The sequence below is a fragment of the Artemia franciscana genome, chromosome 3, assembly GCF_032884065.1.
Source record: "Artemia franciscana chromosome 3, ASM3288406v1, whole genome shotgun sequence".
NCBI classification, from domain to species: Eukaryota; Metazoa; Arthropoda; class Branchiopoda; order Anostraca; family Artemiidae; genus Artemia; species Artemia franciscana.
Window position 1 is genome coordinate 45,318,450 of NC_088865.1, and position 18,112 is coordinate 45,336,561.

Consider the following 18,112-nt stretch of genomic DNA (forward strand, 5'->3'; position numbering starts at 1 on the left):
GACAGTTGATTATTTACTGGCTAGGTTGTAATTTTGATTTTGATTCTTGGATTTCAGTTGAAGACGTTCACACTGCATAATGACTTTTATGTGACATAAATGTCCTGTGTCACTGACCCACTCTACAATGATTTGAATAAAACAAATTAATTTTGGACACAATTCTCCTCTGCCGTCGAATTAGAGGGTAGGTGTGAAGTCGTTCTTGTTGATTGTATTCTTAAAAATACATATGATATCTTGAGAAAAGATCCTACAATTGGGATCAAAATTAGACCTTTTGATTTGTCCGACGAGGGTTTAGTGACAAATTTTGACTCTGATCATTGCCTCTTGGCCAGCACACCTTGCGAGGAGCACAGCAATATGCATTAGCTGTGTCGAGATATCAACAAAAAATTGCGAATAAAAAAAACGTTGGCTTCCCATACAATCAAACAGTTCGTGGTAACGAACTTTAGTAAGGAGCGACCCGGCTTAATAGTAACCAAAACTCTAAAAAACAGAATTTTGATACCAATAGTTACATCAAAAGAATTGCATTTGAATGCTGATTTTAAAAATATAAGTTTAATCAAGTTTAGTAGTACCGATCAAAAGTTACGAGCCTGAGAAAATTTGCCCTATTTTAGAAAATAGGCGGAAACACCCCCTAGAAGTCTTAGAATCTTAACAAAAATCTTACCATGGGATTCAGCGTATCAGAGAACCGTACTGTAGAAGTTCCAAGCTCCTATCTACAAATATGTGGAATTTTGTATTTTTTTGCCAGAAGACAAATTTCGGATGTGTGTTTATTTGTTTGTTTGTTGTTTTTTTTTTCTTTTTCTCAGGGGTGATCGTATCGACCCAGTAGTCCTAGAATTTTGTGAGATGGATCATTGGAACTGAAATGAAAAGTTCTAGTGCCCTTTTAAAGTGACCAAAAAAATTGCAGGGCACCTAGGCCCTCTCCCACGCTCATTTTTTCCCAAAGTTGTAGGATCAACATTCTGAGATAGCCATTTATTCAGCATAGTCGAAAACCTTATAACTATATCTTTCGGGACGACTTACTCCCCAAGAGTCCCCGTGGGAGGGGCTGCAAGTTACAAATTTTGACCATGTTTGCATATAGTAATGGTTATTGGTAAGTATATAGACTTTTTCAGGGGCATTTTTCGGTTTGGAGGAGGGGTTGGGAAGAGGGGGTTATGTGGGGTAAACTTTCCAATGAGGAATTTGTCATGGAGGAAGAAGATTTCCATGAAATCTTCTAGCATTATTTTGCTCAGCAGGGTGCACAGCATTTTCTAGCATTATTTAGAAAACAATGAAAAAATAAATATGAAAAAGTTGTCTCAAATCAAAGTAAGGAGCAGCATTAAAACTTAAAACGAACAGAAATTATTACGAATATAAGGGGTTCACCTCCTCCTAATACCTCAGTCTTTACGCTAAAGTATTTTTAGTAATTTCAACTATTTATTCTACGGCTTTTGTGATTAAGGGGAAAAGAATTTAAGCCTTTGTGTAAAGAGCGAGGTATTGACGAGTGGGCGAACTTTCTCATATACGTAATAAAAATATAAGAATATAGAAGTTTGTTACGTAAGCTAATTTGTAAGTTACGTATATCTTTTACTAATGAAAACGTTGGTAAAGAATTAAAAGTTCTAGTTGCCTTTTTAATTACCCAAAAAATTGGAGGGCAACTGGGCCTCTTTCCCCTTCTTTTTTCTTAATAATTCGATCAAAACTATGGGAAAGCCAATTAGCCAAATAAACAAATATGCAAATTTTGCTTTAATTATTCATCTGCGGAGAGCCGAAATCAAGACATGGATTAACTAAAAAACGTTCAGAAATTAAATAAAAAAACAATTTTTTTTACTGAAAGTAAGGAGCGACATTAAAACTTAAAACGAGCAGAAATTACCCCGTATATGAATGGGGCTGTTCCCTCTTCAACGCCCTGCTATTTAGGCTAAAATTTTTACTGTTTTAAAAATTAGAGCTGAGAGAAAGAGTCAAACTTAAGCGTAAAGAGCAGAGCGTTGAAGAGAGAACAGCTCCTTTCATATACGGGGTAATTTCTACTCGTTTTAAGTTTTAATGTCGCTCCTTACTTTCAGTTAAAAAAAACTTGTTTTTTATTTCATTATTCAACAGATAACAGAAGATTTACATTAACAATCCATTTGTGAATGAACAAAAAATCCGAAATGAGGATTGACATGAGGTTCTCGGTGTTAAAGATCCTATTATAAAAGCAACAATTCAGTGGCAAGAATCGACCATACCCCAGCTTCTCATCTGACAGTTGTATAATTCTCTTTGCATCCTTTGTCGAGATATCTAGAGTCGATAATCCCAATGTGCCGTTTCTACGTATTTTAGAACGAAAAACTATTCATGAACACATTCACCACTATAATATAAAGCACCTTCGAAATAATCCATTCGAAACTTCGTATTTGGAGCTCTCTCAGGTAACATTAAGAAGTGAGCTGGGCGATCCTTTAGCATTATGAAAAGGTTTGGCTGTGATTGTATGTAATATTTTACTCATTCCATGAAATGGCATCTGTTTGTCCTGATATTGGTTACTATGTTGCTACTCTTGGACCAAGATAATTAGGCCATGGGATAGACAATTACAAGGGTTGTTCGTCAATGACCGGTTACGATTCTAGCAATTGGTTTGCTAAGTTGTTTCGCTTTTCACTACACCTTGCTAAAAATTTATATTGCACCAAATGTGGCAGATTTTGTGTCCTCTACACTACACGATAGGGACTCTCGGAAAGATTTAAAATAAAGTGTATCAATAAATCTCAGTTCCAGCGCACACTCCTTCGGATAGTGATTGATATCATGACAAAGTGGGAAAGGTTAAAAAAGGGTGAGAAAATACCTCATCACTGCTCAGTCTCAACTCAGGCCGGAAGCATAAAACAATGCTCTTGTCAAAAAAGAAAAAGAAGCCAAAATTAATAAACTGTTAGATTAAAAGAGAATTTCTTTTCCTAGAAACGGCATATTTACCACATAAAGAATCTCGTCCTTCAGTCAATTCATCTCTAAATCTTTTCAATCAGGAAAATGTTCATGTGAGAATGAAACGGTTATTTTGACCAATTTTATCCGAAAAAACCACTTTCTGAAAGCGTATATTTTCAAATTTATTCCAGTGAAGATTACTCTTTAGATTTGACTTCCACATTTATAGACTTGTACATCATTGTCAAACAATCTAAAAATTAAAACTAAGTGCAGCCGAGGTGTTATACTATGAAAATTTTGTACTACACAATTTGTTTAGACAAATCAGTGTCTACATAAATTAAAAATTGGTAAGCACAATCAACAATCTTTCAAATTATGCAAGCTGTATACAATCCATGTTGATGAATCCAATATTGTATAAGTTAACAAGAGGTTTGGCTATTGGATATGAATATAAGATGGACATTGTCACTACAAACACACTTGGAGATGCGACAACTAAAGATTTACACTTGGTGGGGAAAATAAATCATTATATATTTAATATATCTCAATGGTTGTTGCCCCCCCCCCCCCCTATGTAAAAATACATATAAAACTAGAACTTGCTCTGATCAATTTTGTTTTGTAAAAAAGTGCTTGGCCCTGCTTTTGATGTAATAGTCTCTCTCACCTCGGTAATACTTCATCTATAAAATAACATTTTATGAATTTTGTTGCTTTGTCAATTGAGAAACTAAGAGCTAATGGAAATGATATCAAACTTCTCGTTCCTCAAATAATCTATATTCAACGACGTATTCTTACGAGTACATGTACCTACACAGTTTTGTACTTTATTAATGGTGAAATTCCTTCAAAACTTGCTTTGGCATTCGTAAAAAGTGTTAATACTATAGGATCATGGACAAATTCTCCACATAGAATTGAAATGTTAATACTTTCATCTCTTTTATGTAAAGTAAATAAACTTCTAATCTACAATTTATCCTTTAATAAATCTTTCAGATCCCTATATGAATTGACAATGCAATCTCTAGACCAGGATTCTCAATTATCTGAAAACGGTATTACCAGGTAGACCAGGTATAACCAAAAAATATTTGCAAAAACTCATGGTATCATTGTAATCTCGTAAAGTCAATTTCAAACCTATTGAAAAATTACCCCTGATGGCAGTTTTCTATTAAACTTGGCACTATGAACACAAACCAAATAATCAATGTATTCAATTTGGATCTCTACATGTCCCAATACAAGTCCTATTGCCTACCCTAGGATTTTCTCGATCATATTCAAAATGTTAACAATATTCTTATCATTAATAATAGTAGCCCATCAACTGTAAAGACAGGACATTGGCTATTAATATTTCAAAGTGCAAAGAATATAGAATTTATTTATCCTCTTGGCCTGCTTCATATATTCTACGCACCTCAAATTAAAAATTTTCTGGAACAAAGTGGAAGATATGCAATTCAAAATCGGATGCGAGCACAAGATTTATCAACCAAAAGCTGTGGTTTTCATGTACTATTAAATTTAATTTTTCGATGTTGCGGATATACTTACAGTAAATTTATTGGTATTTATGGTGAAAATCCTTGGCTGAACTACTTTCTAGTTGAACTTAGAATTTTGACGTATTGCATAATCTACACTTTTCATCATACTTGTTAAAGACTGTACAATTCTCACAGGATGACCAGCTACCCAGTGTAGACTTTTATAATAGACACGTGTAGAACTTTTTTCAGAGTTGACATTCTCACCCCCAAAATGAAACTGACTTGTGAATGATAAAGAGGGTGTTCTTTTACAGTTCTAGAGAGAGAGAATGAGAGAGGAGTAATATTGACGTCACAAAAACTGCTTAGGTTGGTCTTTTAGACTTACCTCTTATTGCTTTAGAAAATGTAAACAAATTTCTAAGTAGTGGTTAAAAGCAAAACCACAATTTCATTTTATTTCGTTTGAATTAATATTTCAATAAATTGAGTAAATGCACCTGGACGACGACATAAAAGTCTCATGCAATAATTTAAAGTTCGAGCTTCAAGTCTTATTCCATTGATAAGTATTCTTTGAGAAAATATTTTCCTTTCAAGAGAAAACTCTAGAAAATCATCATCTATAATCAAACATTTTACCAAAAAAATCACAAGATTCCGTATGATGCTTCAGTTTTCAAATCCAGTCATTTCTAAATCCTAACGCTCTCACAGCTGACTTCAGACTAACTAGGATTTTTCCTACTTAAGGAATATTCCTGGAGGAACGATAAAGTACTAAAAATATCTAAAAGGAAATACGTTTTCAATTTAGAAACATCTTTATTACATAACTACAACAATATTTAACAAATTTTTCACTTACTGATTCAACTTATTGTCCACAATTTATTTCACTATCGCATTTAAAGCAGCTTGATTTCTATGTATATGCATTATATTAAGTTTTACTGCAAAACATAACTACTCTTCCAAGTTGAATTTGCTCAATGATATCACATATCTTGCACACTTTTCATCCCATTCAAGGCTTAGTCGAGATACTCTTGTGATTTCTACCGCTACGTTTGGTACTCCTGTCTTTGTGTCCTTGCTGCTGCTGCCAGCTCCACTATCAACTTCTAATAGTGCAAACAAACCGCTCATTTTGGCTACTGAGTATTGAATCAAATAAAAAAATAATAATAAAGAGTATATTCAAAAAGCTCTCTATCTGAATTCTACTTTCTTACAAATAAGAAATACATTGATAATCCAGCCTTATATTGGATCTGGCTGCTACGGTTGGTTGCTAGGTTCTTATGGCTATATGCAAATGAGATTTTCATGGAAGCAAGCTACTGAGACACTCATGGAAATGTGCAAATGAATTTTATCCTCTGTAATATAGGCAATCTGCTTGTTAGGGAAGATCCAATGACTGGATATGATTGCAAGATAAACAGGTTATGCAGAAGACGCTTAGGTTATGATCTTTTAGAGCCAAAGGCAGAAAGTTCAGGAGTATAGGAAACCTTTAGAGCCCAAAAGATGGTGTAAAGTCTGTAGTACCTACGGCTTTACTTCTGAGATTTTGTGTGCTTTTGTATTATTTTTATTCTTATGTACAGTATTAAAAATGTATTCATATGTGCATTTTTTGATATTTTATATATTATTGCATCTTTTATATAAATATATGTACTAATAAAACATACCTGTTAATGTACATTCAATATGTGCTTAAGAGTGGACTATATAATATGTTTATTAAATATATATCAATAACGCGTGAAACTCTTAGCTTCTTTGTAAGGACGCAAATTTCTTTCTTTTTTTTCTACTCCTGGATTTTCGCTATTTTTATTTACATATCAAACAGTTCGTGGTAACGAGCTGTAAGTAAGGACCGATGTGGCTGAGTAGTGACCAAAACTCTAAAAAAAGGTTTTGATATTAATAGATATATTAAATGAGTTGGCTTATTAATTGATTTTAAATACTTAAGAAACATGAACTTTACTGTTACCATTCGAAAGATCCAAGCCTGAACAAATTTGCCTGATTTTGAAAAAAGGGGGTGGGGTGGAAACCCTGTAAAAGTAAAGGATTCTCATTGAAAATCACAGCATCAAATGTAGTGTATTCAAGAACCCTCGTGAGCTCATACCTGCAAAAATGTGGTACTTTGTGATTTTTACCAATGGGAAGCTCACGGATGCGTGTTTACTTATTTTTTTCTGTGTTTTCTCCTAGGTACGATTGCATCATACCAACAGTCATTGAATATTGAGAAAGGGCTCAATCGAATTGAAGGTAAAAGTTCTAGTGCTTTTTTTTAAATGACCAAAATTATTGGAAGGCAACTGTCCCCCTTCCCCTCAAGTTTTTTCCTAAAAGTCACCTGATCAAGCTATTCAGATATCCATTTTATTCAACATAGTTAGAAATCCCAATAACTATGTCTTTCAGGATAAGAACCCCCCACAACCCCTGGGAAAAAGTTTGTAAGTCATAAAGTTTGTCCATTGTTTACATGAAATATTTGTTACTGGGAAGCATACAGATATTTTCGAGGAGGGGGATGAATTTTCTGCAGGGTTTTTGTTTCATGAAGATAATTTCAGGCGGAAAGGGAAGTTACAGGAAGAGGGGGAGGTGAAACTTACAAGGGGGTGAAAATATTTAAAATATTCGTCTCATTAAAATATTTGAAGCGATGATGATGGTTGGTAGAATAATAACAAAATATGATAATTCTATTATATCTGCATTTGTATCAATAACACTTAATGATTGAATATGAATTAAGAAAAATACAAGAATGAAATAAAATGTGATAGTAATAATTACAATATTCATTGTAGTGATAGTAATTACATTAGGGACAACATTAATAATAAGAATGTATACTAATAGTAAAGTTATGTCTTATATTTGATTTTCAAGGCAATGTTGACAATAGTTTTCAAATTTCTGATGACGCTTCAGTATTCTTTGCTGTTTTTTATGCTCAAAACGCAAATCAGAGACATTTAAAGTGGCTTTTTTAGCATAAAACTATTCAGTGAACGAGTTTCAAAACCCTGAAAAGAGCGTAATGAAAACAATATTTAATAAACCTTATTTTTCTTTTTAGATGTCATTGCTGTTCAGTGACAGGGCTACAATACAGAGGCCTTCTTGGGCAATTGAAAACCAAGTAAGAGTTCCTGTTTCCAGTACCAGGACCTTCAGGTTCCTGGCTGTAGGAAACTTTGGCTTTATTTTTCGGATGTCCTTTCTTCTTGAACATCTATTTACCAGAAAGAACACAAAGCAAGCAAGGTATGTAGACAAGCCTTCTCTCACCGGCTTGGCATATTTGGTTGGTAAATGGTATGCGGAGCAAGAATGAACAAGCAGGTTTATGGTATTGCCGTTATTAATTTTTTTTTCTGTATCCACACTTCGTTCTGATTTCTTTTTAAACTTAGTGAAATTCTAAGGCCCAAGCAAGATAGTCCTTGTCATAGACGTTTGATTAGAAAGCAAAATGCTGGATTAACAATAGGAAAAAAAAGATAAGATAACTCGTAACAAATAGAAAAATCAAAAATAAATATTTTGATTTATAGTGGACACTCAACCAGAGCTATTTAACTTGTAGATTCTGTAGTCTGTTTAAACATAATTGGGAAGACTATTCGCTACTTGTATGCTCATTAAATAAAAAAAAAACTGAAAGTAAGTAACAACATTAAAACTTAAAACAAACAGAAATCATTAGGTATATGAATGGGGTTCCCCCTCCTAAACACCAAACTTTAGTGTTGAAAGCGAGAAATTGAGGAGGGAGCAACCCCCCTCGTATAATAAACTTTTCTGTTTGTTTTAAATTTTAATTTTGCTCCTTACTTTCAGTTGAAAAAACATGTTTTTTTATTCAGTTTCTGATGTTTTCTTATATATTGCTGAGAAACCCGGCTCCACCTCCGCAAAAAACTCTTTCTTCCCCATGGAAAGATTTCTAGTCAATTGATTCCCGGTAAAAATTTACCCAGAACAATTACCCTTAACATCTCCACTGTTAAAATTTGTTGGCAAAGGGAAGGATAGACAAATAAAAATAATTTCGCACAGTAATTCTGGGAAATTTCTCCAGTTCAAAATTTCTTTTGAAGAGTTCACCATTTGGAAACTTCCCTACCCATGGAATATTTCCCCGGGTAAAACCCCCAGGAGAAAACTCATCCTCTTCAACCCAAAAAAATTATTTTAACTCTCCAATAACAAATACTATACGTAAAAATGGACAAACTTTATAATTTAAAAACCTTTCCCCGAGGGTTTTTGGGGTTAATGCTCATCTCGAAAGGCCTAGTCATTAGAGCTTTCAACTATGGTGAACAAAATGTATATCTTAAGATTTGATCGGGTGATCTTAAGGAAAAAAGGGAGTCGTAGGGGGACCGGTTGCCCTCCAATCTTTTTAGTCACTTAAAAATTCCATTATAACTTTTAATTTTCAAATGAAATAACCGTTTCATGGTTTTCAAGGACCATTGAATCTATACAATTGCCCCGGAAAAAAAATAGCAAAAAACAACAGAACAAATAAACACGCATCAGTCATTTTTCTTTTGCCAAAAAAGAGAAAGAAAATGACACTATTAGCAGACAGGAGCTTGAAACCTTCTAAAATAGAGATTTCTGATACACTGAATTCGATGGTGTGATTTTCATTAAGATTCTTTGACTTTTAGGCGATATTTCCTCTATTTTTCAAAAATCTTCAAATTTTCTCAGGCGCGTAGTTTTTGGTGGGTAACCTATATATTCTGAATCAGTGTAATAAGCCGGTTCTATAAATTGGAATAAAATATCTGGATTTTTAGAGTTTCACTTGCCATTGAGCCGTGTTGCTCCTTACATAACATGTGTTTACCACAAACTGTTTGATTACAAATGCTACCTAACTTGTAAGTAATATTTGACTTGTGTATCCTATGACACATTGTGTGAAAAAACTGGAGTCTCCTCTGTTTTCCTTGAAATTCATTCCTGTCTTTGCTCCTATTTGCTTGACAAATTGTGTATTTGTCAAGATAATCTTTCTTGGCTTTTTTCTGCAATTGGCCATGACTTTGACTTTTCCCACAACTATTCCCTTTTTTTAGAGCTATCTCTCTGAAAACTCTCTAAGGTATGCTAAGTATTGCCAGCCACGAATAGCCAGTCAATCTTCGGAAAGTTTTGGGAAACCTTGGCAAAGCGAACGAGTTCTAGGATTTGGAAGCTGATCAATAAACTTGCACGTTTCGTTCACTTTTCACTAAACTTAACTGTGATTCACAAAATTTAAGACCATTCACCGTAGAGCTGCCATGGTCATTCAACCGTGGTGTCTTACTTACACCGGTGTTTTACAGATTGTTAAAAAGAAATGGTGATCTCTAAATTTTAATTTGATATCTTGGAGACTTGGTGTGTTGTATGGTTTTGGAGGGTGCTGCATGCCCTCCATTCAGTTTCGGCTCTTTAAAATGGCAAGAATGGTTTCAGTGTCTGGTTTCCAACACGAAATTGTAGGGAAAAAATTAGTGGGAAACACACGACTAGTCACGAAGGCAATGCTTGTGATTTTCTTCTGATGAGGCTAATACAAAATTCGCTACTAATATACCATGTATAAAATCTTAGATGCCTGAACTTAATAGAAACTTACTTGCTTGTACATGCAGCAGACCCAGGGGTTTCCGCCTCACTTGGTCTCCAACAAAGCTTTTGATTGAGGGTTTCAAATGATGGACTGTCTTTTGTCAGTTATTTGGTAGACATTAGGTATTGCTTGTGCTTTATGTAGGTAAATATAAAGGAAACCTTCAGCAGTCTCTAGGTTCTGCGTAACGAACTACCACCAATTTTTAACTGTCCACCTTTCCTTCTACACTATGTTGATAAGGACTCACCGATAAGTATCCATTTCATGAAGAGTTCACTGGGGTGGCGACAAATGTGTTCAAGCCAGAAAATCTGACAGAACTTGGTGACACTTAAGATTTTGTTGACGTTGAAACAATATCAAAGAATATCGGCGTTCAAAATCTGATCTGTCGTCTGGAAGTTTAAAATTAAACGTTGGCAATTAAGGTTAAAAAGCTCTAGAGCACGTCCGTATGCTTTAGAGCATCAATACCATAAAGTGGGATTACCCTCGAAGGTCAACTTAAATATGCTAATATTCGTGCGCAACCTATTTTCACGATAGACCTAGAGATGTTTACGAAACTGGGGAAAAAGCTAAAGCCGAGATGTTAATACTCAAAATGTAAAAATTGATGGGTTTTTAAGTACTTTTGTTTGCATTCTCCTGTGAAGGTCTTTGTTCAAGTGTGGTCAGAATGCTTATCCATAAGTAATGCAATAGAGCTCATTTTTCTCAAAGAAAAGAGTGACTTATACTTCTTTTACAAAGTATAATCGTTTATAGTTCAAAGTAACAAGTTACTTTCAGTGATAATGAGTACAAGTGAATAGAGAAAAGTAGCTTATAAAAATATAAAATAAAATCTTAGCTATGAAAATCAGTGACTGTGCAGTGGCACATACATAGTCACTGGAAGAAGTATTCCTACTGGATAAGAAAGACTGATGTAGCTACTGTAAACCCTAAAACTAACGCTAAATTTGCATTCTACTATAGGCCATATTAACTTTAAGATCAGTAAATAAAAATACATATTAAAATTCAAACTAGAAACGGCAAGAAATTAATATTAAAGAAAAATGAAACCCAAAGCGAACATAAAATAAATAAACAATCATAGCAAACAAACATACAATTGGTACTGTTAGAGATAAATTAATAAATCTTACAATGAGTGAAACTTAAATTTAATATTCGAATTAAGCTCGAAACGAACAAAAAACACAAAAACCAAGAATTTGGGTATCGCCTACTTCTCTCACTCTAAAAGCCTAAAACCTACTGTGTCATTGACCCTTTATTGAAAACTAAATGTGTCTTGAACAGTCTTGGAAAGTACAAATAAAATCAAGTGGAATATTTAATGCATAATGATATTAATCGTTCAAAAATCATCAGTTCAAGATTTTACTTTAGTGTAGTTTTTATTTTCATTTTTAATGCTGTAATAACGGGAAAAGAAATATTTCTAACGTAGATCGTTTTCAGTGACACGCCAATGACAGTGGGCTTTAGACTTTTACATTTAAGGAAAGTGGCAGTTTCCAAACTCTTGTTTGTAGTGAAACTATATTCGTCTTGAACAAACATTAAAGGAACTAATAAATTAAACTAAATATTTGATGTATAATAATATCAATTGCTGAAAACTCAGCAGTTCAAAATTTTTCTGTAGTTTTAATGTTTATTTTCAACATTAAGTACAAAAGAAAATATCTGTATTATAATTCGTTCTCAGTAAAGCACCAATGACGCTGTAGGTTTTAGACTTTTAAAGCGATAGAAGGAGGCGATACCCAAATTTTTGTTAGTAGTGATTTTTGTTCGTTTCAAGCTTGATATGAACACTTAATTTAAGTTTACTCGTTTTAAGGTTTATTTATTCATTCATATTAGTATATTTTGTATGTTTGTTTGAATTGATTGTTTGTTCAATTTCGGTTCGTTTTGGGTTTCATTTATGCTTCTATAATATAATTTTTTTTTCGTTTGAGCTTGATTTGCATGTTCAATTCAAGCATTGCCCGCTCTAAGATTTATTTGTTCTTTTTTATTAGTGCTTATTGTATCTTTTCTGGTATGATCGTTTATTTAGTTTCTGTTCGTTTTGGGTTTCACTTATTCTTTAATAGCAATTCCTGTCCGTTTTGAGTTTAAGTTTTAACAGGTATGTGTATCTGCTGCTTTTAAGTTGAATATGGCCTTTAATTTTGTTTGAAAACTTCTTTTTCAGAAAGTTTTTTAAATAAATCTAGTTTGTTTTTTATTCCAAAAGTTTCAAGTTTCTAAAAAATTCCTTAGTTCAAAATTATATTTTTTTTCAATATCAAAATGTTCATCAAAATATTAAAACTAGTATTAAAGCAACAATATTAAAGTAAAAAATAATAATGTAAAGAAAGCACCAAAGTAAACAAAGTATCAAAGCAACATCAAGCATAACTTAACGCCCTTGCGCCGTAAATCGAAGCTGCCAAGAAAATCCCCAAATCCAACTATTATAATAAGCAAGGCCTACCTCAAGACCCTGGGGTGTTTTGTTGACCCTCGAGTTTTTTTTTTATCTGACCTTATTACTATTTTTAACAAAATGACTGTCTCAAAATTTTTATCTGATACATTAGGGGAAAAAGGGCGTGGGAGTGAGTACTAGTTGCCCACTGTTCTCTTTTGACTCTTAAAAAAGAGCTAGAACTTTTACTTTCGAAATAAATGAGCCCTATCTGAACTTTATACGACGATCCCTTCCATAAGAGCCATATATGCCCCCGGGGCATAGTTTAAAATGGCTACCTGCGGGTCCTGGGGGATTGTGTCGACACCCGAGTTTTTGTTATCTAGCTTTTGAACTGTTCTTAACAAAATAGCGCTCTCAAAATTTTTATCTGATGTATTGGGGGAAAAGGGCGTGAGGAGGGAGGGGGGATTGTTACGCTCATATCACTTTTGAATCTTGAAAAGTGAACTAGAATTTTCAATTTACAATCAAATGAGTCTTCTCTGAAGTTTATGCAGGCATCATCTCCATAAGAGCCATGTATGTCACCAGGGCATAACTTCCAACGCCTGGCCCCGGGCCATGGGGGACTGTGCTTACACAGAAATCTTGTCATCTGATGCTTGAACCATTTAAAAAAAATGGCTGTCTAAAAATTTTTATCGGATGAGTTTGGCAAAAATAGGGCGACAGTGGGGGGGGAAGTTGCCCTTGGATCTGTTTTGACTTTTATTCGACTGACTCTTATTTGACTCTATTCGTGAATCCTATCCATAAGAAGCAAATATGTCCCCCGAACATTTTTCACAAAATAGCTATCTTGAAATTCTTATCTAATGCATTTGAGGGAAAAGGGTGGGGGAGGGAATAGCTGCCCTCTGATCACTTTTGACTCTTAAAAAGTGAAATAGAACTTTCAATTTCCAATCGAATAGTCCCTCTTTGAAGTTTATACGAGCATTCTTCCATCAGAACCATATATGCCCCCAAGGCATAACTTACAACGTCTGCTCCTGGGCTCTAAGAGTTTGTGCTGACACTGGAGGTTTTGTTATCTGACCGATGACCTGTTTTTAACAAAATGTCTATGTCAAAATGTTTATCTGATGCATTTTGGGAAAAAATGCATGGGGGGGGCTACCTGCCCTGCGATTGTGACAAAGAGTCAAACTTTAGCGTAAAGATCTGGGCGTTGAGGAGGGAACAGTCCCTTTCATATACAGGATAATTTCTGTTCGTTTTAAGTTATTATATCACTCCTCACTTTCAGTTAAAAAAAACTCAATTTTTTTATTTGATTTCTGAAAGTTTTTGAAGTAATACAGGTTTTCAATTTGGCTCTCCGTACATGAATAATTAAAATAAAATTTGTACATCAATTTTAATTTTTTAAATTAATAATAACTTTATAATAACCTAAGTTTGATTTTTGTTTTCGTTGCTTAAGAAATCACTCCTGAATCACAGAGGCTATTTAATTAGAATAATAGCCTCTTTTAAAAGTTAAAAAGAAACTATAGCGTAAGAGTGAGCTAATTAAGGATGTAGCCTATCTCATTTACGTAATATTTTCTGTTCGTTCTAAGTTTTAATATCGCTTCTTAGTTTCAGTCGAAAAAACTTGTTATTTATTTAAACAAAACAGCCAAAGAGGTTGAAACTATGTTTATGAAGATGAGAGTCACAAGTTGAGCAATTCTCAAATGACTGTAATGAATGAAAGAAAAGATCTTTAAAAGATACGGGGAATAATTTATATTCGTTTTTAGTTTTAATGTTATTCCTTACTTTCATTTGTAATTTTTTCTTTATTTTTTACATAATTGCAACCACGAGTGGAACGCATACAATATTTTCGATTTATTATCCCATGAAAATAATAGTTAAGAAGCTGCGTAAGGTAAAATGAAACGCTAAAATTGGCTGAAAAAAAAATATTGCCTTTATCGGCCATTATCTTATAAAATTCGAACTTTAGCATAAAGAGCTAGGTAATGAAGCGGGGGTGAACTTTCTCATACACATAGGATGAGAGGGTTCACCCCTTGGTCAATGCCTCGCTGTTTATGCTACGTTCAATAATTTATAATGTATATACCGCTTAATTATTGATATGATTGTTGTGATTTTAGTTTCCTTTGTTCGTGTATAGCCTCTTAGTTATTTTTCTTTTTAATTATTTATTTTAGTTTCTCGTATGTTGTGGAGCAGGTTTGTCACACCATCTGTTCAGTAGGAATTTTTCTAACTTAGGCTCTAGGGATGTTTACTCCTTTGATGGCAATTTACTTCAATTGCAAAGTAACTCATTAAAAGAAATTCGGTAAATATTTTCCAATCAATTACTAGCAAGCATGTTTCCGATTTAAAATGGGCTAATAGACGGAAGATTATTTTTTGGTCCTTCAGCTCAATATTCAGATTCTATGTTCATTGATTGATCAGTTGAGGCAGATAGTTTTTGATGGGCGACCCGATGTTGTCAGATTATGTGAGACTTCTCTTAGTTCTGGCAATGAAATGCTTTTAGATTTACCCGGTTACAAAATGGAGCAACTAGACCGCAGAAGGATGGCAAAGGGTGGTCTAGTAATGAATATTTATGATGTTCTTCCCTATTTTGTTCGAAGCGATCTGTCAAGGAGTGATGAAGCGTTTTTGAATCCCAGGTTATTGTAATCAAATTACAAAATGAGGTTTTGATAATTGATGATGTTTTTTTACTATTTTTGTTGATAATGATTTTTGTTGAAAGTCTGATTCCTTTTATGTGTCAGTGAAATGTCCTCTCTTCAAGGTCAAAAAGATCTATTCCTCTTAACTCATGGATGAAACATGGCCTTTTAAAGAGTTGACGAATAAAAAAATCTTTGGAAAGCTTTTAAGTCAGCAAACCATTTTTGAATGTTGCACGTCTTCAGCAGTTCAAACTCTACAGGAATGTTTTTCACGCTTTGTGCCGTAAGGCCAAATTCATTTATTATTCTAAAAAAAATCAGGTTATGGGAAGGATATTCGAAAAACTTGGCAAGTGATCAATTCCGTCCTCAAATGTTCTTCTCCGGTTCCTTCTATCTCTTCAATTCTTGTATTTTGTGATGTGGTTGTTGTGGGTGTTCCATCTGTTCAAGAAGCATTTACATCATATTTTGTCAATATTGGGAAAACTACTGCTTCTTCAGTCAGGTCTTTGCAGTCTCAACCCAATTACAAGTCTCATCTTGGGCCGCTATGTCTCAAATCGATGGTGTTATATCCTGCTTCTGATGCTGAAGTAGCCAGGATTTTAAATAGCTTGAAACCTTCGTCTGGCCCTGGCGTTATTCTAGCTAGGGTAGTTAAGTTCATTCTTCCTATATTTGTAAAGAGATGCTCGACTACTCTTTTAATGTCTACTGCTCGTAACGTGCCATATGCCATCAGAATAGCACTGTTTAAAACTGAAAAGGCTGGGAAGCACAACTAAGGAATTAATGAAACCATGTAATTATATGTTCAATATATAAATTATATAAATCGTATAAATTATATTATAGCTTGGGTAGTTAAGTTCATTCTTCCTTCAATTATTTCTCCATTGACGAAGCTTATAAATCTTTCTTTTGAAAATAAGATTTCCCCCAGTTCTCTTAAGCAAGCTAGAGTAATTGTTTTATAAATAGGTGGACGATGAAATGATTGAGCCAATTATAGTCCAATATCTTTGCTGTCTTATAGCAATCTTTTCGAAGAGACCTTGCTTTCCCATCTACTTGCTTCAGAGCTAAACAATCTACGGTGCATACGTATGTAACTCTTTTAACTTTTCTCTACACTGCGTTTGACTCTGATAGATTCCTGCTGCAATATTCCTAGATGTGCGTAAGGTTTCGCTTCTTTAACTCATGAAATTCAGCTCTATAAGCTATCACGCAATGGTGTGAGAGAACAGGCTCATGCTTGGTTTGATTCCTATTTTTCAGGTAGAACTATCTCCGTAGGCTCCCTCACCGATTTTCGTCCGATGTTAAGTTTAGTGTTCCTCCAGGCTCTGTTCTTGGACCCTTTCTGTTTTTGATTTACGTTAATGAGCTTATAATTGCGCTTAAAAAACAAAAACCTACAGTTTGCTGTCAACTGTATCATCCTAAATCTGTCAATGCTAAGCCCATCACTTTCGCAGGATGAGGACACTCTCGTTACTTCCGCTGATGACAGCATCATTGGTGCTGCAGTAGGAATTTAGTCTGAGATACTTTCCGAATTAGTTGACATTTTTTAGAGAGTTGTTCTTGGTTCAAAACTAATTGCCTCGTCCTAAATGTCGCCAAGTCAAGTTTTTCCCATATTTCCCTGGCATGCCCTGATCTAACAGATACCCAGCTTTCAAGGGGCTCTATCAGTAGATCTAAGGATCAGTTTACCTGATTTTTTGGTATTCTTCTTGATGAAAACCTTTCATTCCAGCATCATATTGGACTAATTAATATGAAGATCGCAAGGAGTTTTGGAATTTCGGGGGAGCTAAACCACAACGTTCTTGGATCAGTTTTAAAATTTCTGCTCCATTGCCTAGTTCAGTCCTACGTCTTTTATTGCCCTACTGTATGATTGCCAACTTTTTGTTTTTTAACCACTACCTAAATTATATGATAAGGCAAAAAGGCTTATACAGGAAATAAATTGTTCTACAACTAATCGAATTAGCCCATTATTTGATTTGCAGTCTCTCTACATTTTTTCGTGCACCCAAGGAATATTAATATTGTATTTATTTTATCGGTGAAGTCTGACTTTAATCCATTAATTGCTTGTCATATTTTTTGAAATAGCCTACCTGAGTCAGCTCAAGAATGTCACTCGTTTGGTATTTTCAAAAGAATTCTAAGAAGTTTTTGATGTCTTGATGCTTATATTTATAATTTTTGGAGGGGGGGGGGACATGTGACCATAGCCTTGGTTAGAAATGTTTTTGTGAGGGGTGTTGAGTTTTGTTTAATATTGGTTGTCGCTTGGTTTCAAAAATGTTATTGGAATTTTAATTAATTTATTGGATAGTCCTATGTTTTTATTTTATGGGGGGAGGGGTTCTTAAAAAACTTTTAATATTTGGGTATTTTGATTGTTGTTGGTTTTTTTTTTATTACGTGTGTGTGTGTGTGTGTTCAGTCTTTGAATGGTTGTAATGTGTTATATTGAATTTTTTTTATTATTGTTTCAATTTTGTGTCTCCCCTGTTTTTTTCCTGGCCATAGAGCCTTGCGGGGGAGCTTGTGTTGAAGTGTTTTGTTGTAAATTTATTGGTTTAATACATCGATTGATTGATTGAATGATTGATTAAAATAAAAAAAAAGATGAAAAAAAGTTGATTTTCGTAAGTTCCAGCTAAGGAAAAGGAGAAAGCTTTTTAAGCTAAATTTTAATGCGGTTTTAAAAAGAGGCTTTTAAGTCTATAACACAAAAAGTGAA

The 18,112-nt window shown here is 34.1% G+C and overlaps 1 protein-coding gene across 2 annotated transcripts in view; it reads left to right on the forward strand.

The window, feature by feature from the left end:
• Nucleotides 1-18,112, forward strand: part of LOC136025319 (uncharacterized) — a 39,817-nt gene that overhangs the window by 14,440 nt on the left and 7,265 nt on the right. The window contains exons 2-3 of one of the 2 annotated variants that reach the window (XM_065701226.1): nt 6,735-6,794; nt 7,618-7,805. In XM_065701226.1, the coding sequence (XP_065557298.1) occupies nt 7,618-7,805 (188 nt within the window). In that variant the 5' untranslated portion in view covers nt 6,735-6,794. The remainder of the gene's footprint in view (nt 1-6,734; nt 6,795-7,617; nt 7,806-18,112) is intronic. The other variant, XM_065701225.1, reaches the window with a different exon arrangement.